Source organism: Mesoplodon mirus, assembly GCF_964341445.2.
Source record: "Mesoplodon mirus genome assembly, chromosome: 9".
In the NCBI taxonomy this organism is placed as follows: domain Eukaryota; kingdom Metazoa; phylum Chordata; class Mammalia; order Artiodactyla; family Ziphiidae; genus Mesoplodon; species Mesoplodon mirus.
This window is the reverse complement of record NC_138985.1, coordinates 64,364,379-64,389,707: the sequence shown is the minus strand read 5'-3', so window position 1 is coordinate 64,389,707 and position 25,329 is coordinate 64,364,379. Positions and strand designations below refer to the sequence as shown.

General features: G+C 47.5%; 1 protein-coding gene and 1 pseudogene across 3 annotated transcripts in view; one reads left to right on the top strand and one right to left on the bottom strand.

Annotated features, from left to right (window-relative positions):
- The window catches only part of GSDME (gasdermin E), a 101,951-nt gene that overhangs the window by 58,291 nt on the left and 18,331 nt on the right, over positions 1-25,329 (top strand). For both annotated transcript variants that reach the window (XM_082631827.1, XM_082631826.1), the window contains exons 4-5: positions 19,681-19,852; positions 21,465-21,585. In XM_082631827.1, coding sequence (XP_082487953.1) covers positions 19,681-19,852; positions 21,465-21,585 — 293 coding nt within the window. The remainder of the gene's footprint in view (positions 1-19,680; positions 19,853-21,464; positions 21,586-25,329) is intronic.
- LOC309810754 (telomerase RNA component interacting RNase-like) lies at positions 8,276-14,114 on the bottom strand (annotated as a pseudogene). The gene is made up of 2 exons: positions 13,873-14,114; positions 8,276-8,838 (listed from the first exon to the last, which is right to left on the bottom strand). The product of its transcript is annotated as a telomerase RNA component interacting RNase-like (transcript).

Here is a 25,329-nt window from a genome sequence, read left to right as displayed (position 1 = left end):
GAATTCCCTTTCTCGGTCAGAGAACTTTAAGCTCTCTGGTGACACCAGATGGAAGGGACAGCCACCTCTTTCTCTGATAGTCATGACCTTAATTATCTTTTCTCTACCGCCCTTCTTTGCTAGAGAGGCATTTTCCTTCTCCACTACAACACTGGAAAGATATTTGTTGTTTGTCTGAAAATGAAATTTAACTGGAGGTCTTATATTTTTATTTGCTAAGTCTGGCAAATATGGGGGAAGAGGGACAGGAGGGCTGGCTGTTCCCTCAGTCTTCAGACAGCCCTCTATAGCGTAATCCTATTCTGCAGTCTTGTTATTTCTATTTGAAAAACCACAGTTTGGCAATGCTCTATAATCACGTTTCCCGTTATAGGTTTCTCAAACACTCTTCGTGATTCAGGTGTAGAAGATAGTGCCAATAGGAAGCATATGGGGAGAAGTCGTCTCAGAGAAAGATGCTAGGGCCAGCAGTTATAAGGGGGAGAGAGGGAGGGGAAGGAGATAGGCATCTGCTGAGTACCTACTGTGTGCCAGGCACTTTATAGACATCATCTCATTTACTCTGCACAGCTGTCTCTTTTTAGGTTTGAGGATTTAAGGCTCAGGGAAGGAAGTGACTTGTTCTCAGTCCCGGAGCTCAATTTGGGTGCTGCAGCTGATATTCATCCCAGGATTTTCTGGCTCCAAAACTTCTGTTCTTTCCTCTACGTGATTCTTGAAGTGACTGTGAAGCAAAGGAATTGGCTGAGATAAAAATAGTTAAAATTATAGCAGACGATATAAAGGCAGAGGCATGAATCTGGGTCCCCAGTGAGGGTACCTAGGGAGTGTACAGTGTTGCAGGCGCTGTCCTGAACAGGCACGTGTGAATAGCTGGTCTGCCCACCTGGAGATGCCCACACGAGGGCATGAGATCACTTGGGGAGAGTTTAGACATTCTGTTCTTTCTACAGGTGATTGGGAAAGGATGGCCTGGGTAGGGGAAGAGGGGTAGGGGCAACACCAGGAACATGGTAAAGAACAAATTTAAAGTCTAGAAATGGAAGAGGTATCTTATCACAGAGTCACCGCTTCCTTGTTTTGTTGCTAAGAGGTAAAGTTGAGCAACAGGGGAGAGAAGAGGAGGAAGACTTGACCATAGGATGGAGATCATGTAAAACTAACATTCTTGTTACTTCACGCTGGAATAATAAATTCTAATCTACATGGTCTGCCTGTTTTTGGACTCCCACAACATCATCAGATTGATAAGGCTGGCTGTTTGACACGTGTAGCCTTGGGGGTGGTGATTAGTAATGCTTAAGTACTGTCTTTCTCGAGGGCTTATCTGCCATCATTTTTTTTTTTTTTACATCTTTATTGGAGTATAACTGCTTTACAATGGTGTGTTAATTTCTGCTTTATAACAAAGTGAATCAGTTATACATATACATATGTATATATATCTGCCATCATTTTTATTTCAGGTCATTTAGATAAGTTGTCATCTGTATACAAGTTATTTTAGCCCTCGGAATTCAAAGTATTTGTCTTATTGTCAGTGAGACGTGTGCACATCTCAAAAACAAACTTCATCTGTCCTTGATAAAACAGGCGCGTTCATATATAACAGTTATGTAGCATTGCTGAGCATGAAGGCAATCCATAGGACCACAGGACTTAACTTTCCAGACACCTGGACATGACCCCTTTGAATGAGAGCTCTATGTTTATCTTAAAACATTCTTGATGGAAAACAGGCTAAGACCTTTCCATAATGACTCAGGTTCATGTTTTATTCCTTAGATCCAGTATTATTCTGAGACAAACTCTTTAGTTTTTCCACCTTGTCTTCCATTGTCAGCTGCCATTTGTCAATGCTTTAAGTATAACTGCCACACCCTCCCCATCTCTGCCACTGATTATTGCTTCTAATCTCCTAGGGTTTGAGGAAGTTTATTCCTGGAAAATAACTTCTGCAGACATGCTAGGTCGCTTCTGTCCCTGCCAGGTATAGGTGGAATAGTTGGGCTAGAGGATCTTTGAGGGTTTTCTCTGGGCTAAATGTAGAAGTGAGTGGACTCCGAGTGCACACATCAGTTCCTTCCCCTTGAGTTCAGGGCCTTGGTTTCAGCTGATTTCCAGAGATGGTGCCATTTTGTGCTTTCCTGACTGTTTAGGGGTTAAGGGGGGGTGTTATGGTACAGGCAGATCCCACTTTATTCTCTGGTTCATTGTAAGGCAAATTGTGGTAAAGAAAAAATTACATTTTTCTATGAATACATGATAATTAGAAGTTTGGTTCTTCATTAAGAATTCTAACATAAATTATATGAAACTAATATATCATGCAAGCAATGGTATGGCAATGATGAACCTTCATAATTATTTAAATTATTTTAAAATTACACCCGCAAAGTCTTACTATATCTAAATATTTACAAATTGTACAAGTTTTTACACACAAGAAAAAATTTAAATGCTCCTATTTGTTATGGCCCACATTTGACCTCTAAAGTTACCGCAATAGCTCTCCTGAGTGAAATTTCGATGTGCCATCAACTCTTTATTTAGGAGTATTTTGAGGGGAGGGATTTGGGGGCCTATCTCTTTCTTGAAAAAAACAACAACCATGCGGGCTTCCCTGGTGGCGCAGTGGTTCAGAGTCCACCTGCCGATGCAGGGGACACGGGTTTGTGCCCCGGTCCGGGAATGTCCCACATGCTGCAGAGCGGCTGGGCCCGTGAGACCTGACTGCTGAGCCTGCACGTCCGGAGCCTGTGCTCCGCAACGGGAGAGGTCACAACAGTGAGAGGCCCGCGTACCGCAAAAAACAAAAACAAAACAAAACAAAACAAAAAAACCATGCAGCAAAGTTGGAACTGGTCTTTTCTACTTGTTATCTTTCCCTGTGGCCAGCAGATGTTTTGTTTTTTTTAAAAAAATTTTATTTATTATTTATTTTTGGCTGCATTGGGTGTTTGTTGCTGCATGTGGGCCTTCTCTAGTTGCGGCGAGTGGGGGCTACTCTTTGTTGCAGTGCACAGGCTTCTCATTGCGGTGGCTTCTCTTGTTGCAGAGCATGGACTCTAGGTGCATGGGCTTCAGTAGTTGTGGCCGGTGGGCTCAGTAGTTGTGGCTTGCAGGCTCTAGAGTGCAGGCTCGGTTGTTGTGGTGCACGGTCTTAGTTGTTCCGTGGCATGTGGGATCTTCCCAGACCAGGGCTCAAACCCATGTCCCCTGCATTGGCAGGCGGATTCTTAACCACTGCGCCACCAGGGAAGTTCCCAGCAGATAATTTGAAATGATTCTGTTTACATTTGCGCTCAATTCAGTGCTGGCACCATCTCTTTAAAATTTTTTATTTTGTATTGAAGTATAGTGGATTTACAATGTTGTGTTAATCTCAGGTGTACAACAAAATGATTCACTTATATATATATAAATATATCTATTCTTTTTCAAATTCTTTTCCATTTACATTACTACAGAATATTGAGTAGAGTTCCCTTTGCTCTACAGTGGTCCTTGTTGGTTAACTATTTTAAATATAGTGGTATGTATATGTCAATCCTGAACACTCCCAGTTTATCCCCCCCCTTCTCTTTGGTAACCATAAGTTTTCTAAGTCTGTGAGTCTGTTTCTGTTTTGTAAATAAGTTCATTTGTATCATTATTTTTAGCTTCCGTATATAAGCAATATCATATACTTGTCTTTCTCTGACTTACTTTACTTAATATGATAATCTCTAGTTGCATCCACGTTGCTGTAAATGGCATTATTTTGTTCTTTTTTATGGCTGAGTAATATTCCATTATGTGTATGTGTACGTGTATATGTGTGTGTGTGTGTGTGTGTGTGTGTGTATATATATATATATACACACCACATCTTCTTTATCCATTCCTCTGTCGATGGACATTTAGGTTGCTTCCATGTCTTGGCTATTGTAAATAGTGCTGCAAAGAACATTGGGGTGCATATATCTTTTCGAATTATGGCTTTCTCTGGATATATGCCCAGGATGGATTGCTGGATCATATTGTAGTTCTATTTTTAGTTTTTAAGGAACCTCCATACTGTTCTCCACAGTGGTTTTACCAAGTTACCTTCCCACCAATAGTGTAGGAGGGTTCTCTTTTCTCCACACCCCCTCCAGCATTTATTGTTTGTAGTCTTTTTGATGATGGCCATTCAGACTGTTGTGAGGTGGTACCTCTTTGTAGTTTTAATTTGAATTTCTCTAATAATTAGTGACATTGAGCATCTTTTCATGTGCCTCTTTGCCATCTGTATGTCTGCTTTGGAGAAAGGTCTATTTAGGTCTTCTCCCCATTTTTTTATTGGGTTGTTTGTTTTTTTAATATTGAACTGCATGAGCTGTTTGTATATTTTGGAGATTAATCCCTTGTCGGTCGCTTCATTTGCAAATATTTTCTCCCATTCTTAGGGTTGTCTTTTCGTTTTGTTTATAGATTCCTTTGCTGTGCAAAAGCTTTTGAGTTTAATTAGGTCCCATTTGTTTATTTTTGTGTTTATTTCCATTACTGTAGGAGACAGATCAAAAAGATATTGATGTGATTTATTGTTGCTGCCCACTGGCTTTCTCTAGTTGTGGTCAGTGAGATTGTTTCCTTAATTTCTTTTTCTGATCTTTCAGTGTTAGTGATAGAAATACAACAGATTTCTGTGCGCTAATTTTGTATCCTGCAACTTTACTGAATTCATTGATGAGCTCTACCAGTTTTCTGGTAGCATCTTTAGGATTTTCTGTGTCATCATGTCATCTGCAAACACTGACAGTTTTACTTCTTCCTTTCCAGTTTGGATTCCTTTTATTTCTTTTTCTTCTCCGATTCCTGGGGCTAGGACTTCCAAAACTTTGTTGAATAGAAGTGGCGAGAGTGGACATCCTTATCTTGTTCCTGATCTTACAGAAGTGCTTTCAGCTTTTCACCATTGAGAATGATGTTAGCTGTGGTTTTGTCATATGTGGCCTTTATTATGTCGAGCTAGGTTCCCTCTATACCCACTTTCTGGAGGTTTTTTTTTATTGTAAATGGGTGTTGAATTTTGTCAAAAGCTTTTTCTGTATCCATTGAGATGATCATATGGTTTTTATTCTTTAATTTGTTAATATGGTCTATCACATTGATTCATTTGCATATATTGAAGAATCCTTGCATTCCTAGGATAATTTCCACTTGTTCATGGTGTATGATCCTTTTAATGTATTGTTGGATTTGGCTAGCTAGTATTTTGAGGATTTTTTAGTCTGTGTTCATTAGTGATATTGTTCTGTAATTTCCTTTTTGTGTGGTAGCTTTTGTTTTGGTATCAGGGTGATGCTGGCCTCATAGAATGAGCCTGGGCATGTTCCTTCCTCTACAATTTTTTGGAAGGGTTTCAGAAAGATAGGTATTAACTCTTCTCTAAATGTTTGATAGAATTCACCTGTGAAGCCATCTGGTCCTGGACTTTTGTTTGTTGGAAGTTTTAAAATCACAGTTTCGGTTTCAGTACTTGTAATTTGTCTGTTCATATTTTGTACTTCTTCCTGTTTCAGTCTTGGAAGGTTTTGCTTTTCTAAGAATTTTCCATTTCTTCTTGGTTGTCCATTTTGTTGGCGTATAGTTGCTTGTAGTAGTCTCTCATGATCCTTTGTATTTCTGTGGTGCCTGTTGTAACTTCTCCTTTATGATTTCCTTTTTCTCGTTTTGGCTGCTTTGGGTCTTTGTTGCTGCCCACTGGCTTTCTCTAGTTGTGGCAAGCAGGGGCTACTCTTTGTTGTGGTGTGTGGGTTTCTCATTGTGGTGGCTTCTCTTGTTGCATAGTATGGGCTCTAGGAACACGGGCTTCAGTAGTTGCAGCATTCGGGCTCAGTAGTTGTGGCATGTGGGCCCTGGAGCATGCAGGCATCAGTTGTTGTGGAGTGTGGGCTCAGTAGTTGTGGCTCATGGGCTCTAGGGTGCATGGGCTTCAGTAGTTGTGGCACACGGGCTCAGTAGTTGTGGCTCATGGGCTCTAGAGCACAGGCTTAGTAGTTGTGATGCATGGGCTTAGTTGCTCTGTGGCATGTGGGATCTTCCTGGATCAGGGATCGAACCCTTGTTCCCTGCATTGGCAGGTGGATTCTTAACCATGGTGCCACCAGGGAAATCCCTCCTTTTTCATTTCTAATTTTATTGAATTGAGCCCTCTCTTTTTTTTTTTTTTCTTGATGAGTCTGGCTAAAGGTTTATCAATTTTATTTATCTTTTCAAAGAACGGGCTTTTAGGGCTTCCCTGGTGGCGCAGTGGTTGAGAGTCCGCATGCCGATGCAGAGAACGCGGGTTCGTGCCCCGGTCCGGGAAGATCCCACATGCCGCGGAGCGGCTCGGCCCGTGAGCCATGGCCACTGAGCCTGCGCGTCCGGAGCCTGTGCTCCGCAACAGGAGAGGCCACAACAGTGAGAGGCCCACGTACCACAAAAAAAAAAAAAAAAAAAGGAACGGGCTTTTAGTTTCATTGATCTTTTGTATTGTTTTCTTTGTCTCTATTTCATTTATTTATGCTTTGATCTTTCTGATTTCTTTCCTTCTACTAACTTTGGGTTTTGTTTGTTCTTCTTTGTGTAGTTGCTTTAGGTGTAAGTTTAGGTTGTTTATTTTTAATTTTTCTTGTTTCCTGAGGTAAGATTGTATTGCTATAAACTTCCCTCTTAGGACTACTTTTGCTGCATCCCATCCATTTTGGATTGATGTGCTTTCGTTGTCATTTGTCTCTAGGTATTTTTTGATTTCCTCTTTGATTTCTTCAGTGATACATTGGTTGTTCAGTAACATTGTTTAGCCTCCATGTGTTTGTATTTTTCACAGTTTTTTTCCTGTAATTGATATCTAGTCTCATAGTGTTATGGTCAAAAAAGAGCTTGATGTGATTTCAGTTATCTTAAATTTACCGAAGCTTGATTTGTGGCCCAAGATGTGATCTATCCTGGAGAATGTTCCATTTGTACTTGAGAAGAAAGTGTATACTGCTGATTTTGGATGGAATGCTCTATAAATATCAGTTAAGTCCATCTGGTGTTATGTGTCATTTAAGGCCTGTTTCCTTATTGATCTTGTGTCTGGATGATCTGTCCATTGGTGTAAGTGTTAAAGTCCCTCACTTTAACACCTGCTGATTTCCCCTTTTATGGCTGTTAGCATTTGCCTTATGTATTGACATGCTCCTATGTTGGGTTCATATATATTTACAATTGTTATATCTTCTTCTTGGGTTGATCCCTTGATCATTATGTAGTGTCCTTCTTTGTGTCTTGTAATAGTCTTTATTTTAAAGTCTGTTTTGTCTGATATGAGAATTGCTGCTCCAGCTTTCTTTTGATTTCCATTTGCATGGAATATCTTTTTCCATCCCCTCACTTTCAGTCTGTATGTGTCCCTATGTCTGAAGTGGGTCTCTTGTAGACAGCATGTATATGGGGCTTGTTTTTGTATCCATTCAGCAAGCCTGTGTCTTTTGGTTGGAGCATTTAATCCATTAACGTTTAAGGTAATTATCGATATGTATGTTCCTATGACCATTTTCTTAATTGTTTTGGGTTTGTTATTGTAGGTCTTTTCCTTCTCTTGTGTTTCCTGCCTAGAGAAGTTCCTCTAGCATTTGTTGTAAAGCTGGTTTGGTGGTGCTGAACTCTCTTAGCTTTTGCTTGTCTGTAAAGCTTTTGATTTCTCCATCAAATCTGAATGAGAGCTTTGCTGGGTAGAGTCTTCTTGGTTGTAGTTTCTTCCCTTTCATCACTTTAAGTATATCGTACCACTCCCTTCTTGCCTGCAGAGTTTGTGCTGAAAAATCAGCTGATAACCTTATGGGAATTCCCTTGTATGTTATTTGTTGCTTTTCCCTTGTTTCTTTTAATATTTTCTCTTTGTCTTTAATTTCTGTCAGTTTTATTACTATGTATCTCTCTCTGTTTTTTTTATTTTTTTTACCAGCACTAAGTCAAGTTCTTTACTTCCCAGAAGTGATGGCTAAAGGGAGGGGAGGGTGAGAAGAGGAAGACAGAAAGAATCAGAAAGAGGGAGGAGATGGGAAGAGAGGGGACAGTAGACCACTGTTCTGTGAAGTCTCAGGAGGCAAGTGCTCAAGGTAAAAAAGAGTCCTGGAAAATCATCCACAGCTGTGGGAAGAATCTCGGTTTCTTTCTGTATATAAGTCCTTGGGGGAAAAAGGCTGCTGTGCTGCTGCTGCATTACATAGTTATGTACATCGCAGAGAGTCCCAGGCCTTGGCCAGGCAGGGAGGGGGGATCATTTCATCAGGTGCTGGGTTTTATCATCATCTCTGCACTGGTGGGGCTTTGTAATTTTTCACCTCTGCCATGTACTTGGCCCATGCATCACCTTTACTTGTTAATACCTCATTCTCCATCTTCTTCTTGGCTGCTATTCCTGTCTTCAGGGCTAGTTTGTTCCCACCTCTGCACTTGCCCATGAAGCTGAGCGTGGGGCCTGGGCTGCCCTTCCTCTTCAGATCCCCAGGACCTGTGGTGGCGGCAGTGGCCGGCTGGTCGGGTCACTGTGAGCCTGGGGGTGGCTCCTCCTGCCACTGCTGCTGCTCCTCCTCCATCTTTCACTTGAACAGCTCCAGGAAGCTGCTGCTGTTGGTGAACAAGTTCACACCGTCCGACACTGGGCTCAAACCTCTGCCTGACACTTCATCATCCCCGCTCTCGGGTGACGTCCTGGGCCCTGACTCAGCCCATCGGCTCTCGCTGCCACCACTGCGTGCGGGGCCTGGTGCCTCCTGGCCTGGAGGCTCCACCCGTCTCCCTTGGGCAGCTATTTTGCCGCCAGGTGCCGTGCAAAGGACTCTGGGGAGGCCACTCCGGCCCTGCGCTTGGAACCCGACTTGCCTCGTCCTGGGCAATGCATCTGATTACTTTGTGTCTTGGCATTTTCCTTCCTGGGTTTATGTTGCCTGGGATCCTGCGCTTCCTGGACTTGGACTGTTTTCTTTCCCATGTTATGGAAATTTTCAGCCATTATTTCTTCAAATATTTTCTTAGGCCCTTTCTCTCTCTCTTCTTCTGAGACCCCAATAATGGGAGTGTTGGTGCATTTAATGTTGTCCCAGAGGTCTCTTAGATTGTCTTCATTTCTTTTCTGTTTTTTAAAAAAAATATTTATTTATTTATTTGGCTGTGCTGGGTCTTAGCTGCTGCATGTGGGATCTTCATTGCTGTGTGCAAGGTCTTTTTAGTTGCTGCAAGCAGGATCTAGTTCCCTGACCAGGGATTGAACCCAGGCCCTCTGCATTGGGAGTGTGGAGTCAACCACTGGACGACGAGGGAAGTCCCTGTCTTCATTTCTTTTCATTCTTTTTTCTTTATTCTGTTCTGCAGCAGTGATTTCCACCATTCTGTCTTCTAGCTTACTTATCCATTCTTCTGCCTCATTTATTCTGCTATTGATTCCTTCTAGTGTATTTTTCATTTCAGTTATTGTATTATTCATCTCTGTTTGTTCACTAGATCTTCTAGCTCTTTTTTAAACATTTCTTGTATCTTCTTGGTTGGTACCTCCATTCTTTTTCCAAGATCTTGGATCATCTTTACTATCATTACTCTGAATTCTTTTTCGGGTAGATTGCAGCTGTTCCTCTGGGGTTTTATCTTTTTCCTTCACCTGGGACATATTCCTCTGCCATCTCATTTTGTCTAACTTTCTGTGATTGAGGTTTCTGTTCCACAGTCTGCAGGGTTGTAGTTCTTCTTGCTTCTGCTGTCTGACCCCTGGTGGATAAGGCTGGTCTAAGAGGCTTCTGCAGGCTTTCTGATGGGAGGGACTGGTTCCTGCCCACTGGTGGGTGGAACTGGGTCTCGTCTCTCAGGTGGGCAGGGCTGTTTCAAGGGGTGTGTTTAGTGGGCACCTGTGAGCTCAGGAAGACTTTAGGCAGCCTGTCTGCTGATGGGTGGGGCTGTGTTCCTCCCCTGTTGGTTGGTTGGCCTGAGGCATCCCAGTAGGCTGTTGGGTGGGGCTAGGTCTTGGTGAGAAAATGGCCACCTCCAGGAGGGCTCACGCCAATGCTTCCCAGAACTACTGCCAACCAGTGCCTTTGTGCCTGCAGTGAGTCATAACTGCCCCCCACCTCTGCAGGAGACCATCCAATACCAGCAGGTAGATCCAGCCTAGGCTCCTATGAGGTCCCTGCTTTTCCCCTGGGTCCTGGTGCACACAAGATCTTGTGTGCACCCTCCAAGAGTGGAGTTGCTGTTTTCCCCAGTCATGTGGAATTCCTGCGATTAAACCCCTCTGGCCTTCAAAGCTAGATGCTCTGGGGGCTCCTCCTCCCAATGCCAGACCCCCAGGCTGGGGAGCCTGATGTGAGGCTCAGAACTTTCACTCCTTCGGGAGAACCTCTGCAATATAATTATTTTCCAGTTTGTGGATCGCCCACTCAGGAGGTGTGAGATTTGATTTTATCGCAGTTATGCCTCCCTTACTGTCTTGTTGTGGCTTCTTCTTTGTCTTTTGATGTAGGATATCTTTTTTGGTAGGTTCCAGTGGTTTTTTGTCGATGGTTGTTCAGCAGTTAGTTGTGATTTTGGTGTTTTCATGAGAGGAGGTGTGCTCACGTCCTTCTCTGACACCATTATTTTTATTTTTATTTTTTTAGCGTATTTAATGGAGTATAATTGCTTTACAGTGTTGTGTTAGTTTCTGCTTTATAACAAAGTGAATCAGCTATATGCATATGCATATCCCCATATCCCCTCCAACTTGCATCTCCCTCCACCCTCCTTATCCCACCCCCCTAGGTGGTTGCAAAGCACTGAGCTGATCTCCCTGTGCCATGCAGCTGCTTCCCACTAGCTATCTGTTTTACATTTGGTAGTGTATATATGTCAATGCTACTCTTTCACTTCATCCCAGCTTACCCTTCCCCCTCCCTGTGTCCTCAAGTCCATTCTCTGTCTGTGTCTTTATTCCTGTCTTGACCCTAGGTTCATCAGAACCATTTTTTAAAAAAAATTCCATATATATGTGTTAGCATATGGTATTTGTTTTTCTCTTTCTGACTTACTTCACTCTGTATGACAGACTCTAGGTCCATCCACCTCACTACAAATAACTCAATTTCAATTCTTTTTATGGCTGAGTAATATTCCATTGTATATATGTGCCCCATCTTCTTTATCCATTCATCTGTCAGTGGACACTTAGGTTGCTTCCATCTCCGGGCTATTGTAAATAGAGCTGCAATGAACATTGTGGTACATGACTCTTTTTGAATTACGGTTTTCTCAGGGTATATGCCCAGCAGTGGGATTGCTGGGTCGTATGGTAATTCTATTTTTAGTTTTTTTAAGGAGCCTCCATACTGTTCTCCATAGTGGCTGTATCGATTTACATTCCCACCAACAGTGCAAGAGGGTTCCATTTTCTCCACACCATCTCCAGCATTTATTGTTTGTAGATTTTTTGATGATGCCCATTCTGACCAGTGACACCATTATTTTTAATAGATTTTGTGCCTAACAATTTAAAGACCTCTGGCCACATGTACTTGGAGAACAAGAGTTTCCTGAATCTTGGTCTTTTGCTTATTCTCTTATTTCTTTGTTTCTCCCCAGGGGCAGCCTTTAAGTAGTCAAAATAAACTAGGTGAAGGCATCTCGGGGTCTGGGGGTATCAGTGTCAATCAGCACCTTTTCCTGCTCTTCTCTTGGTGTTAGTGTTGGTGGTATTTTTAGGCTGACTAGTAAACTTCAGGCTTAATATTTTTTTAACGAAAAAATTTGTTGTGGAAATATAGAAGTATATAACAAACACTAATAAACCACCCCCCAACTCCTGGCTTAAAAAAGATCTATTTTTTTAAAACCAAGATATAGGAACCATCTTTTTCTGCCTTCACCGCCCAGGATTTTGTTACTAAAACGGGATTCTTGTCCCCAAGGGGTTTATGTGAGAATTAAATGAGGGCATATAAACAAAGCATGGCACATGGCAGGTTCTCAAAAATTGTAGCTATTAGTGTGAACACTTCCATAATTATTGCTATTCTGACTAGCCCCCAACAGAGCCTGTTTACAGAAGCTGGGAAAGGTCAGAGCTGTGGGAAGGTAAGGGGTAACTTAGCATTTGGTGATGGGGTGGGAGAGGCAGTTTCAGAAGAGAAATTAAGTGAAGCCCTTGGGGTTTCTGATGCTGACGTCTTGGAGCCCTTGTTTCGTTCGTCTGTGGAGGGGAGGCAGGCAGCCGTGTGGTCTGCATCGTGAACCCCACCATGGAAGGACTCACTACCTTCAGTGAGTCAGAGAGGCTCTGGTTCCTGCCTGTGGCAGCAGAGTGGACCCAGGCACGTGCTGTGCCTCAGAAAAGTCTGGAAAGCACGTAGGCTGTTCTCTCGGAATGTTTCGTTTGTCACAGGAGATGCTTGTTCAGTTCTCGAGTCAAGATGTAAGAAGCTCTTGAGCAATATCAGTAACATATTAATGGGCCCTGTCTCTCGTCATATTCTTTTTGGGAAGAACAACAGTGAAGCTCTCAAGGCCCCACCGAATCCACTCTTTTTAAAAGATGTCTTTCCTGAGACCCCCAGGCCATACCCATCTCTGTGATGTCTGAAAGTCAGTCAGTTTACTGCTGCTTTAAAATTTTTTCCCCTAGATTATTCTGTCTCCTGGTTTGGGTTTTAGTTCTTAGGATTGGGAGCTTCTAAAAGGCTGCTTGACCTTCCATTGTTTTTATTTGAGCTGAACCCCTCTTGTGGGAGAGAGGGCCTTCTGAGCATTCTTTCCAGTATTCAATCCCAGGAGTAGTTTTTGTCTTTTTACAGAAATCATCCTGTCCTACGAGCTTTATTGTGAAAGGCTACTTCAGATCTTTTTGGAGCTAGGTAGGATTTAAGTCATAAGGAGAGACATTCACGTACTATTTTCTTCTAAGGTTGATAGACATTATTTCGTCAAATCCAAGATTTCATCCATCGTAAGAAGCACCACTATTTTATGTACCACTAAGAAAGAACACTGCCAACTAAACCATGTCATTTGAAAAACATCCTGATTTCAGAGATGTGAAAAACATGTGTGTTTTAAAATTGACAAGATGTGATGTATTGATACAAAACTGTGTTGGCTGGACTGAGTCAGGAATTAGAGTTCACGCAAGCAGATGTTTATTCCACCAGGGCTTTCACATCATGTCTGACGCCCATCACTGAGCTGCTTGTCTCTATACCCGCTTTGCTGCCCGACTCCCTCTGAGGTGCCGGTTGCTGCAGCATTAAGTCCAATTATCTCAGCCAGAAATCTGAGCATCAGACGGGGCTCATTCCCTCCTTTCCCTCCCATACCTAGTCTCCCGCTAGTTGATTCTGCCTCTTGAATATCTGTCCTGCTTGTTCCCAGTGCCCCAGCCTCACAACCAGTGCCCTGGTGCAGGTTTCCACCGTCTCTCACCTGGATGTCCCAGGAGTCTCCCGGCTGGTCCCTTGATTCTCTGCACGGCAGCCCATCGGGTGGTGTCCCTGCCTGGCATGTGCCCTTCTGTGCTCTTCACTGCCCTGGGATGACATCCACGCCCTCCTCCCCTCACACACTCCAGGCCAGTCGCCTGAACGTATTTCAATCCCGGGCGTCAACGCCCCAGGCTCTCTCACCTCCTAGCCCTGTCTGAAGGCTCCGTCACTCCCATCCGCACAGGCACACAGAGTCCACACGCAGACTCCGTCCCTCTGCTTCACCTGCCCAGCAACTCAGATGTGCTGTCATTTCCTTCAGCAGCCACGTCACGCCACGGTTTCCCTACGGGGGCACCAACCCCGTTGTGGGGTAACGCTTGTCATAACTGCCCGATTCCGTGTCTGTGTCCCTCCTGGAACATCCTCTTTTGCTCACCTTTGCACCCACATGGTGCCTGCAGTACAGTCAGCACCATTGGGTTGGAAGAACACTTGGTTCATCTTCATTTTGCATCTGAGATGCAGAGGATAATTAATTTGCCTGGACTCGAGATGGAAGCCCAGGTCCACAAAACACGTGATTTTTCCATCCAGCTGTGATGCACAGAGCTTGAAAGGCAAAACCTGGCCCACAGGCTCCCGCGTGAGCTCAACTCCCTGCATCAGCCTCATTCGCATTTATCGTCTCTCAGACCTGCTGCATCTGCAGGTGGCAGTGAATTAGTTACTCCATCTGAAAGGCTGAAAGGCTGTAATGGCTTAGTCCTTTTTCTCCTTTCTCTCCCTGGTTTTGAGTGAGTGAGATAAGGGATTGAATAGACGGCGGTGTGCACAGAGGTGAGGGTGACCCCGTCGCTTTGCTAATAATGTGTGGTTAGCGTTGTGCCCTGATTTTGATTTTTTTCAGGCAGTTTACAGTCCTGAAGTCATAGCCCTGTGACACAGAGCAGGGTTTTCCTCACCATGTGGAAGTGGAGCCCCAGGGCAGAGCAGCTCAAGTTTCTAGAGACTTCCTGGCCCTGGCTCCGGCTCCAGGTCGATCATCTCTGGTGGGTGTGTGGGAAGTTCCTTTTATGGTTGAAACGGAGACTTTGTTGGCGGGAAGGAGCCAGCCGGTGGTGGCTGCTTGGGTTTCCAAGAGGATCCGCTGCTAGTCTCTGGGGAGCTTTCCCAGGAGGGTTGAGTAGAGAGGCTGCTTATTCGTTCTCGAGCACACATGAAGCACCTTCTGTGTACAGGGCCCAGAGGAAGTCAAGGAGGGAGATGGAAGATGGAAAGACATAGGGCTTCGGGGTTGGATAGGCCCAGCTGCATTCTCCCTCTGGCCCTGGTCAGCTGTGTGCCTTTGGGTCACTGGCTTACGAGCTCTCTCTGCTTCTGTCCCTCTGTAAGATAAAGGTGACAGTAACTTCATGGACCAGTTAGAGTGTCTTTAGTTGCAAAGAAAATCTGTTATTACCTCACATAAGAAAACCTCCCCAGGTAGGGTGGGTCACCTTCACCTGAGGTTCCCGGTGGCTGGTTAATTCAGTGGCCCCGTGGAACCCCTTTGTGGTAGTCTCCATGCATTTATTGTCCCAGCTGCCCAGTTCTCCTTTTGGTGCCCAAATGACTGCATTGCAGATGAAGCCAAGAGGCAGAAAAGTAGTCTGTTCCTTGTGCTTCTCTTTAAGAGAGAGAAAGAGCCTCCCAGGAACCCCCAGCAGACTTTTCCTCAAGTCTCAATGGCCAGAATTGCCACGGATGGCCCATCCTCCCCAATCCCTGACCAGAACAGCAGAGTTACCAGGAAGGGCCAAGACTCATCTGTGGGTCTGGGCTACCCCTTCCACGCCCTTGTACCAGGCTCCCAAACCTGAACAAAATCGGGGGAGGCAGCTAGTGGTTCATCACACTCAGGGGGTGTCAGAGCCCTCCAGGCCCCCCGTTCTCAGTGCGGTGCCTGCAGAAACAAAACGGACGTGGTGGAAGTGCTCCCCCCTCCCCTGCCCACTCTGAGAGCGTACAGACTCTAACCGGGCAAGGACTGTCCCCCGGGGGGATAAGCAGGCAGTGGAAGAAGCAGAGGCACGTGCTTCAGGGTTTGAGGAGGTGGTCACCGAAATTAAACTCTAGTCACGGCCTTGGTGGGGTGTTTTGCCAGGTCTCTAGACTAGAGGAGGCTGGCTATCAAAAGAGAAGCAGACTGGGCTTCCCTGGTGGCGCAGTGGTTGAGAGTCCGCCTGCCGATGCAGGGGACGCGGGTTCGTGCCCCGGTCCGGGAGGATCCCACATGCCGCGGAGCGGCTGGGCCCGTGAGCCATGGCCACTGAGCCTGCGCGTCTGGAGCCTGTGCTCCGCAATGGGAGAGGCCACAACAGTGAGAGGCCTGCGTACCGCAAAAAAAAAAAGAGAGAGAAGCAGACTTTGCTGCTTAATGAAGTGTCAGAAGAGCAAAGCCAAGTTTACAAGCAACGTGCATGGACCTAACCTCCACAGCCTTTCTAATTTTTCCACTGTACAGCTGGTCTGCGAACACACTTCTCCTTTAGTGTTAGCCAATAAATCAAAACCCTTTAGGAGAAATACCGAAATTGCTAAAGCCTTAATCGTCAGTACATAGCTGCATTTCTGTGGGTTAGTAATTCTTGCTTAATACTTTTGCAGTATCAGGCCAGCCACCATCTTTGGGCTCTTTATAATGTCCCAATCTCTGTTCCTGGAGAGATGGTGGAACAAACCCCCTGCAGTCTTGCACGGTTTCTTCAGAGTGCCTTTGTACCCTAGCCTCTTGCCGTCAGTTTTTAGAGCAGTGTAGTGGAAAGATCACTGGTCTGAGAGTCAGAAGATGTGTGCCGTGGGATCCAGGCCAGTCTGTGACCTCTGAGGGCCGCAGTCTCCCTTTCTGAGCACAGACACTGGATTAGATCCGGGTGATCAGGACCACGTCCCCTCCCAGGCCTGTGCAGATGTTGCGAGTCAGTCATGGCTTCCTCGCTGCTCACTGCCTCCTTGCCTAGACCCAGTCTTAGAATCCTTTCCCAGTAGCTAGGCAGCGATCATTGATGGATCCATCAGAGGTGGTATTCAAGATGAAACTGGTTTTCTACCTCAGAACTAGTCATCCCCTGGGGCCCTTGTAGTTTCATAATTTCTCCATGGAAGACAGGTTAAGAGCTGATTGCCCCTACTCTGTCATGACGCACATTACTTTTTGAAGAGCCTTATCAGAACTCCATTTGAAGCCCTATTCCTCTAGGACATGTTATGATCAAGGGCTATTACACAGGAGGGTCATGGCAACAGTGATCACCTTGGTCTTGCTCACTGAGAATCTCCAGCATTTAGCCCAGAACATAATAGGACCCAGTTATCTGTGGAGTGAATGAGTTTGGGATGGGGGTCTGCTCGGAAAGCATGCCCTCCCCTTGTCTCTATGGGAGGGGTCCTGGGGGCTGCATTATGTGTTGGGAAAGAAAACTGCGTCCCTCCTTTTGGATATTGTTAGAGTTTTAAAAGTCTTCTCTGGGTTTCTTCTGTCTGGTTTGCATTTGGCTTTCCAAGCCTTAGAAGTAAAGAGAATGGAAATTAAAGCTTCAGACTGGTAAGGAGGCAGCTTCATTAGGGCTGGGCCTGGGGAGCTTTCAGGTACCTTAGGAGAGGAGCCTCTGTTCCCGCTGGCGTCCCTGGCCCACAGCCTGGTCCCTGGCAGCCGTGCCGGGTGTGGAGCCACGCTTCCTAGTGCATCCCCACCTGTTGCCTCCGGCAGCTCCTGCCTGCTCTCCTCCCCCAGGAACTCCTGGCCTGTATCCGGGTAGCTGTTTTCTTAGCTGCTTGGAGGGTCTGCTCCCCGGCTGAAGGCTCCCCTGAAAACTGTGGCCATATCTCTGGCCAGCCTGGATAGGGAACTTGATTTGGCCTCCCTGCCAATAGTGGAAGGAAAGAAACATTTTCACACGGGTACAGTGTGGGTCACTACAGGTAAGCCTTGTAGCCAGCGCTTACTTTACAGATGTGCAGACTGAGGCTCAGAGATGAGAGGCAGTGACCCAGCGAGGAGGAGATGAAGCTGGGACCCACCTGCACGTTGACTGCAGATGTCTGTGTTACACGGAGCTGCGGGCACGTGGGAGGCAGGTGATCTCATGGGAGAACGGGGTTGGGGGGAGCAGCAGTTCCGCTGGGTGAGGAAGGGGCGCTCTTCTCTCCCATTCAGTGTGTACTCCCCTGCCCTCGCCTCCAGATGTGTTCTTTTGGGTCCAGCCCTTTGGGAGCTGGCCGCAAAACCGCAGGATTGCTTCAGGCCCTACTCTGGTTCCGGGGGGCAGACTGAGCCTTTGGTTAGTTCTTCTTCCTGATTGGAAATTAGAGTGACATGTGCCCGTCCAAACACCTAGAGCTAGTCTCTCATTGGTTCCCCCTCTTCCCGTTCATCCTCTGGACAAATTGCAAACTGTACGAAACAGGAGGTTAAAGGTGCTGATTCTCCTAAGGTGGGAGATTGTTAGTAAAGTGGCTGCAATGGCGAACCCGAGCACCAGGAGATGAAAAATGAGGTGCGTTTTAGAAACCTTTCCCGATCACACGGTGTACCATCCTCTGGGTTTCCCATGCATGCTTTAGCTGTAGGAAGATTTCCTTGAACCTGGAGATTTCGTTTTAGAAACCTTTCCTGATCACACGTGTACTATCCTCTGGGTTTCCCGTGCACGCATTTCTTTAAGTTTGTAGCCAGATTTCATTGTTGTTGTCAATTTATCTTTATGACTTATTTAATATGTGTGAAACATTGTTATCATTTGCATTTCTTTGACCACTGCTGAGATTGAAAAGTCTTTCCTGTCTTCACTTTTTTTTTATTGTGATAAAATATAAAATTTGCCATTTTAACCATTCTTAGGTGTACAGTTCAGTGGCATTAAGTACATTCACACTGTCATGCAGCCATCACCACTATCCATTTCTAGAACTTTTTCATCACCCTAAACAAAAACTCTGTAGCCGTCAAGCAAGAACCCCACATACTCTCTCCCTCAGCTCCTGGTAACCTCAAATCTACTTTCTGTGGCTCTAAGTTTGCCTAGTCTAGTTATTTCATATAAGTAAAATCATCCAATATTTGTCCTTTTGTGCCTGGCTTCTTTCACTCAACATAATGGCTTCAAGGTTCGTTTGTGTTGTAGCATGTGTCAGCTTTATTCCATTCTGCGGTTGAATACGGTCCCATTGTGTGTATGGACCACGTTGGCCTATCTGCTCATCTGTTTCTGGATACGGGTTGTTTCCACCCCAGGCAGCTTTTTACGTGGAGACGGGCCCTTTCCAGCTACTTGCCTCTGTTGTGGGGATGCTTGCTGAAGTCTGGAGAACCTGCGTCTGCCCGCGGGGCGGGGTGACCACCACTGTTGGGGATGGTGGTGAGCTTTCAAGGTAACTAACCTGGGATTGTTTAAAAAGCACAGGATGAACACTGTAATTGTTCTTGTGCTGACACTAACTCTAATTTGGTTTTCTTCGTGTCCACTCCATAGACTCACAGCATGGAACAAGACCTCCAGAGGGGGCACTTCATCGTTTGCTTCTAAGCAGCAAATCATCTTCCGTAGATGGAAATTTACCTTGTTCTTGAAGTTCCCCAGAGGAGCCACCTGGGAGCCCCAAGTCTCTGCTGGGTGACCTGGGCAGGCCACGCCTAACTGGCCTCAGTTTCCCCATCTGTAAAATGATGTAAAATCCCTTCTAAGAGATTACATGTCCTTCCTGGACAGACAGATTAAAAAGTACCTTTTAAATTCAAGTCCAATTTTTTCCTTGCTGTTCGTGCTTCAAGCCTGTTCCCTTCTCCTCTGTGAAAAGCACTGGTCAGCATTCCCCCCAGAGTAATCCTGTGTTTATTGCCCACACCTGTGATGTCTGTGGTCCCGCAGCCTCTGGTTAAATGACAGGGTGGAGTCCCCGGTGTGGGCCGATGGACCGCAGCTGCCATGCCCGCTGGGTTTCTTTCTTGCTCCTGTTTGACAGGTGCCTCCCCCCGCCCCCCGGTGTCCAGCCTTTCTCTGGAGGCTTGGCAGCTCTGAGGTGGCCTTGGGAGACTTTGGTTTCTGCCTTTCCGGATGAACTGCCCCCTCTCTCATCACTGGAAGATAAACGATGCTGGTTGTCGCCTGTTTGCTCCTCAGCCGCCAGCTGTGTGAGAGGCGAAACTTCACGCTGCATCAATCCCCCCCGAGGCACGAGGCCACTCGCGGGCGTTCTTCTTTCTCAGAACAAGAAATCGGAGGAACCCAGTGCTGCGGCAGGTGCTGGGGAGGAGGAATGAGGTCCTGTGTGTCCTGACACAGGAGATAGTGACGACGCGGAAGTGCGTGATATCCGAGCACGTCCACATCGAGGAGAAGTGCGGTGGCATGGTGGGGTTCCAGACCAAGACCGTGCAGGTGCGCACCCAGCGGGTGGAGGTGCCGGGTCAGAGGCCACGGAGGCCTCTTTGGGTGGGGTCTTCATTCGTCAGGATTCTTTCTGTAGTGAGTTAACAGAAATCCAACTCAAATTGGTTTAAACAAGAAAGAATTTATTGGCTTATGTAACTGAAACATTTGGGGTGATCTAGCTTCAGTCACCTCTGGATCCAGGACTCAAGAGAAGGTTGTGGCTGCCTTCCCTGGGGTAGATTCCCTCTCATATAAGCTTGTGGGGAGGCAGCTCCTGGCTTTCTTCCCACCTCATCCCCAGTGGAAAGAGTGCTTCAGGGCTGGCACTCACTGGACCATCCCAGTCCGTGCTCATTCCTGAAGTAAACCCAAGGCCGGGGTGATAGGACACTTGGATGGGCCATGCAGGGTTGGATCAGGTGCTTTCCCAAAAGAAAATGGGTCAAATGAGCATTGGCTAGGTTGATGCACAGATGACCCCTAGAGCCCCTCAGAGCCAAGGGTCTCAAAATGATTCCTTTGCTTTAGCTGCCTTAAATCCCTAATGGATTGAGTTAGGGAAGGTAAAGATCTGTACATATGTCTTTATATACATACACAGATGCTTCTGGATTAAGTTACAGACAGTCTTACCAAGCTGATCCCTGAGCTTCAGTGGAACGGAACTGGGACAGGAGGCTGCAACCCCAGACTGTCTCCCCTCCAGCTTGCCATGGTGCCCGATATTCTTTTCTTAGAGATTTACTTCTTGGGGTAACTTTCAAATTATACTAGAGGACCCAGAAAAGTTGTATGTAGGAGGTGGAGATACAGGTCCGGGGCTGGACTCTCCCTGGGGTGGGCAGGCCGGACAGAGTGATGAGGCCTGATGGGAGATGGCTTCCACTGGCCCTGCCGATGTTTCTATCCACGGTGACCCCCACCAAAGGCCTGGAGCCTGCCTGGGAGTCAGGAGACCAGCTGGCATCACACTGTGACCAGGATCAAGTTGCTAAAGATGTCTCTGATCTCCAGCACTTGGGCAACGAATAGCTTCTCATCTTCCTCTGCAGGCCATGGTGGGCAAGGGTCATATTTGTGACAGGGTTGGAAGGAGAGAGCTTTGGTGCCTGACTCGGCGTTTCCTGCCCACCCTTCTCTCATCCTTGTGCGTCTCCCCTGGTTTTATCTGACTGCACAGTGTGCCATCCACGAGGTCCAGGAGGCAGTGCTCGGGGGGTCTTGCTCTCAGCTAGGTTCTCCTAGTCAGGCTCTCTTACCACTGAGGATTTTCTGAGGATTTCAGAGTTGTTTCCATAATCCTCCATGAGGGAAATGGGAAGTTATCTTGTTTACTGTCTTCTTTATTCAGCACCATAGACCTAACTTCATTGTATCCCAAACTGGGATCTCGCCTTTGTGCCACCAGGTTGGCCATTGACTTTGGAATACGTGTAGGACATCATGAGGCTGAGAAGGATTAAATCCTGACCCCTGCCAGCTGGTCCCTTTTTCTGCTCCGTTGTACGGGCATTTGCCTGGCACTCTTTGTGCACAGGCGCTAGGCTGGCCACATGGGGGCAGGAGAAGCCTGGGGGAGCCTGAGCGCACAGGTGGGAGCATGCGCCCTCGCCCACAGGTGTCAGCGGCGGAGGATGGGAACATCATCAGAGACAGCAATGTGGTGCTGGAAATCCCGGCTCCCACCACCATCGCCTGCGGCGTCATCGAGCTGTACGTGAGAGCAGACGGCCAGTTCGGTGAGTGCGCCTCAGCTCAGAGCTCTCTGGAGGCGGCTGAGCCATCGCGGAGGGACACCCCATCTTCTCCCAAGGCACACACTTGTAGAGGATCCCCCTCTGCTCTGGGGATTGAGAAGAAAGAGAGATCGGAAGAGTTTGGGGATGTCTCACGACAAGTGAGACGGAGGGCCGCGGTGGGAGGGTGTTGGTGAGGAATGCCCAGATGTCGGTGTGGGGCGTGCTTCACCGACAGGGCACAGGGCGAAGAACGTGGGCTCTGCAGTCGGATGGACTGGGCGTCAGCCCCAGTGCCCGGGGTCCTGTGAGGTCGCAGGCAGCTTGCTGAAGCCGCCTGGTCCTCAGCTTCCCGTGTCTGGGAGGGGAAAGACATTCCCTCACAGGGCTGCGGTGAGGACCAAGTTAGATGAGGTGTGTGAAGTGCCTGGTACGGCGGTGGCTTGTTAAGTACTCACCTTAGCTATTAATAATACTGTCATCGTTGTGATCATCTTACCTCCCGTCCCCTGTAGGGAGCCCAAAAAGCTGCACTTGACCTTGCTGTCTGATCAGCAGTGTGTTCAAAGCCGGGAGGTCACTGCATCACTTGGAGAAAATAGGGTTTTATAGTTGGTGTGGCTTGTCTTAGATACTCCCGGCTCTTCCCTCACACTCTTCCCAGGAAAAGGTTGTGTCAAACCCAAGAAAACTGTCTGACTGCTTCTTGGGGACATGAATTAATATATGTAACATCATAAATAATTAACTTTTTTGGGTATGGTCACATTGTTGTGGTTATGTTTATGAAAAGCGTCATCTTAGTTTTTACAGATTTACAGTGAACTCTTCACAGATGAAATGGAAATATGTCTGTGGTTTGCTTCAAGCACGATGGCGGAGAGTGAGGTGTGTGTGTGGTGGGTAGAGGTGGGGGAGGTCATCACAGCTGGTCGATGCATGTGCGGAGGCTCCCTGTACTACTCTCTGCATCCCTGTGCACTTTCAATTCTCCATGATGAGAACATTGTAAAAGGGCGCCACGACGGGCCATACATGTCTGTGGCTGCCTCCTGCCCTTCCCCCAGCTGTTTTCTGTCAGGTGGCGGCGACCAGGCCAGGGATGCGGGTGTCTTCCGGGAGTCAGCCTTCTGCTCACTCGGCCACGCGAGGTACCACCGTTCACCTACAACCATGGGCGCTTGGAATGCTGACTGTCCTATGGGACAGTGGACAAGCCCGCGGGTGTGCAAGGGACGTGAAGGGCAATCACCGACCCTCCCTTTTTCGTTTCGCATGTAGAGCAGCCTGTGTTTCAGGGGGGAGACCAAAAGTGAAGGTGCCAGTTGTAGGAAGTTGGTCTAGGGGTGGGCCAGGGACGCATGGGATACCAGGAATCCCAAGAATCGTGACCAGCATCCTTCAGGTCCAAGGTTCCAAATTTGTGTCATCCTGGGCATGATGATTATTCTTTCTCTTTGAAAGACTATCCATCCACTGAACAAACTGCCTATTAGATGATTAAGTTGCCCCTCCAGCTTTTGTCATCAGCGTGTGATAAGCTGTGTGACCACGTGGGTTTGTGTGACTCCAGCCCAGGCTGCTGAGGCCTTGGTTATCCTGTCCAGATGGATTGGTGGTCGAGGTGTTGCTTTTGTCAGGCTCTTGGGAAGCTTGGCCCGCACCGAGGATGCCCATGAGTGCTCTGAGGACCCTTTGGTGGCTGGGGGCCAGGCTGGGGTTGCCATTCTAGGCTTTGGGGCCCCCGGGAGCCCCTCCCTGTTTCTCCGAGGAGGTGGAGGTGCTCTGCCCTGCATGCAGTTCTGTTGGGGCACCTGTCGCTCCCACAGGGGCCGTCTGTTTTCTCAGATGGGGTTGGAAAGACAAAGCCTGCCTGGCGAGGCTCTCCTGTTTGCATTTCAGTTTCAAGCCTTTTATCTTGGCTTGCTTCTGCTGTCTTGAAAATAAACTCTTTGTGCTGCTGAGCCAGAGGTGCCTTGGGGAGTTCTCAGGGTTCCTCTGGCTCCCTTCCCACACCCTGGCCTAGGAAGCCCTCTCCTTTGCCCTCTCCTGCTGCTGCCTGCCCTGCCTGTGCAGCTTGGTGGTCAGGCCCTTGTTCGTGTGACACACTGCCTGATTCTTAAGCCAGTTCTGCTGCTTTTTCCCATCTCTGTGTCTTATTTTTTTTCTTTTTTGCGATATGCGGGCCTCTCACTGTTGTGGCCTCTCGCGTTGCGGAGCACAGGCTCCGGACACGCAGGCTCAGTGGCCATGGCTCACGGGCCCAGCCGCTCCGCGGCATGTGGGACCCTCCCAGACCGGGGCACGAACCCGTGTCCCCTGAATTGGCAGGCGGACTCCCAACCACTGCGCCACCAGGGAAGCCCCCCCATCTCTGTCTTCTGTTGCTGTTCCTGCAGAGCGTTCTGATCCGGCTTCATAAACAGCCCTACAGGGGCTGGAAGGGCTCTTAAGAGGCTGCTTGATCTCTCCTCCCACCTTCTGGGTGGGAGTACAGTTGACGAGGATCCTGGCTGTCCTCTGAAACTTCGAGAGGAGGCCACTCCCTCCGCGTCCCTTGGGGGAGGCATCTGTGAGCCCGTCCTTGACGAGGGGTTCTCTCAGCCACAATCCCTCCCTTTGCCAACAGACCACCCCCCCCCTTATGGCCAATCAGAAACATCATGTTATTGTCTTGAACTTTAGCCTTTGCTTTGTCGAATTAGGCATTTACCAGTGTCCTTTCAGCACGAACTTCTGATTGGGCACCTGTGGACGTGAACCTGTGCTTCCCACCCTCCCGGGTCTGTGCACTTCTCTGCAGGTCCAGAGGCCGACACCGGCACCCCCCGCTTCGTTCCCATCACAGACTCTTAATTGGCTCCTCTGCTTTGAATCTTTCCCATCCTAGCATTGTAGCTGATGTGATTGTTTAAAAATACACATTTGGGGCTTCCCTGGTGGTGCAGTGGTTGAGAGTCCGCCTGCTGACGCAGGGGACACGGGTTTGTGCCCCGGTCTGGGAAGATCCCACATGCCGTGGAGCAGCTGGGCCCGTGAGCCATGGCCGCTGAGCCTGCGCGTCCGGAGCCTGTGCTCCGCAACGGGAGAGCCACAGCAGTGAGAGGCCTGCGTACCGCAAAAAAGAAACAAAAAACAAAAAACATATTTGGTCACTTCACTCACCTGCTCAGACACCCTTCTGAGGCTCCCTTTGTCCCAAGATAAAGTCTGCCCTTCCAGGCACGTCGTGTCCAGCCTTGCTTCTCATCACCAGCGCCTCCCAACGTAGTGATCCAGCCCGGGTTAACCCACCGTCTGGGAACCCTCCACTCTCGCTTATCCTGAGCCTCTGGAGTGTGCTCCCTGCCTCTTGGCCCAGCTAATTCCTACCAGGCTTTAGGGGGCTACTTAGATACTGCTTCGTCCAAGAATCCTTTTCTGCTTCTTTCTCCACACCTGCCACTCTGGATTCAGTGACCTGTCCGCCTCTTCCACTCATATCACACTTACTGTCAAGGCCTAGGTTGTGGTCCTGTTGAATCTCTGGCTCCTTGCAGGGCTTGATGCTGCAAAGAGGGAAGGAGTTGGCAGTGCCTTCAGGGGGGCTGTGCATATGTGTAAAGGAAGAGTGGTGCTAGGGTCTTGGACTCCCAACATATGGTTAGGAGCCCCACAGGGCTCTTGGCAGGATTTGAGGCTGTGTTAATGGTCATGGTCCTTGTCCTTGGGGAGCTTTCCCTGGGGGTCAGTTCACGCTTATCCACC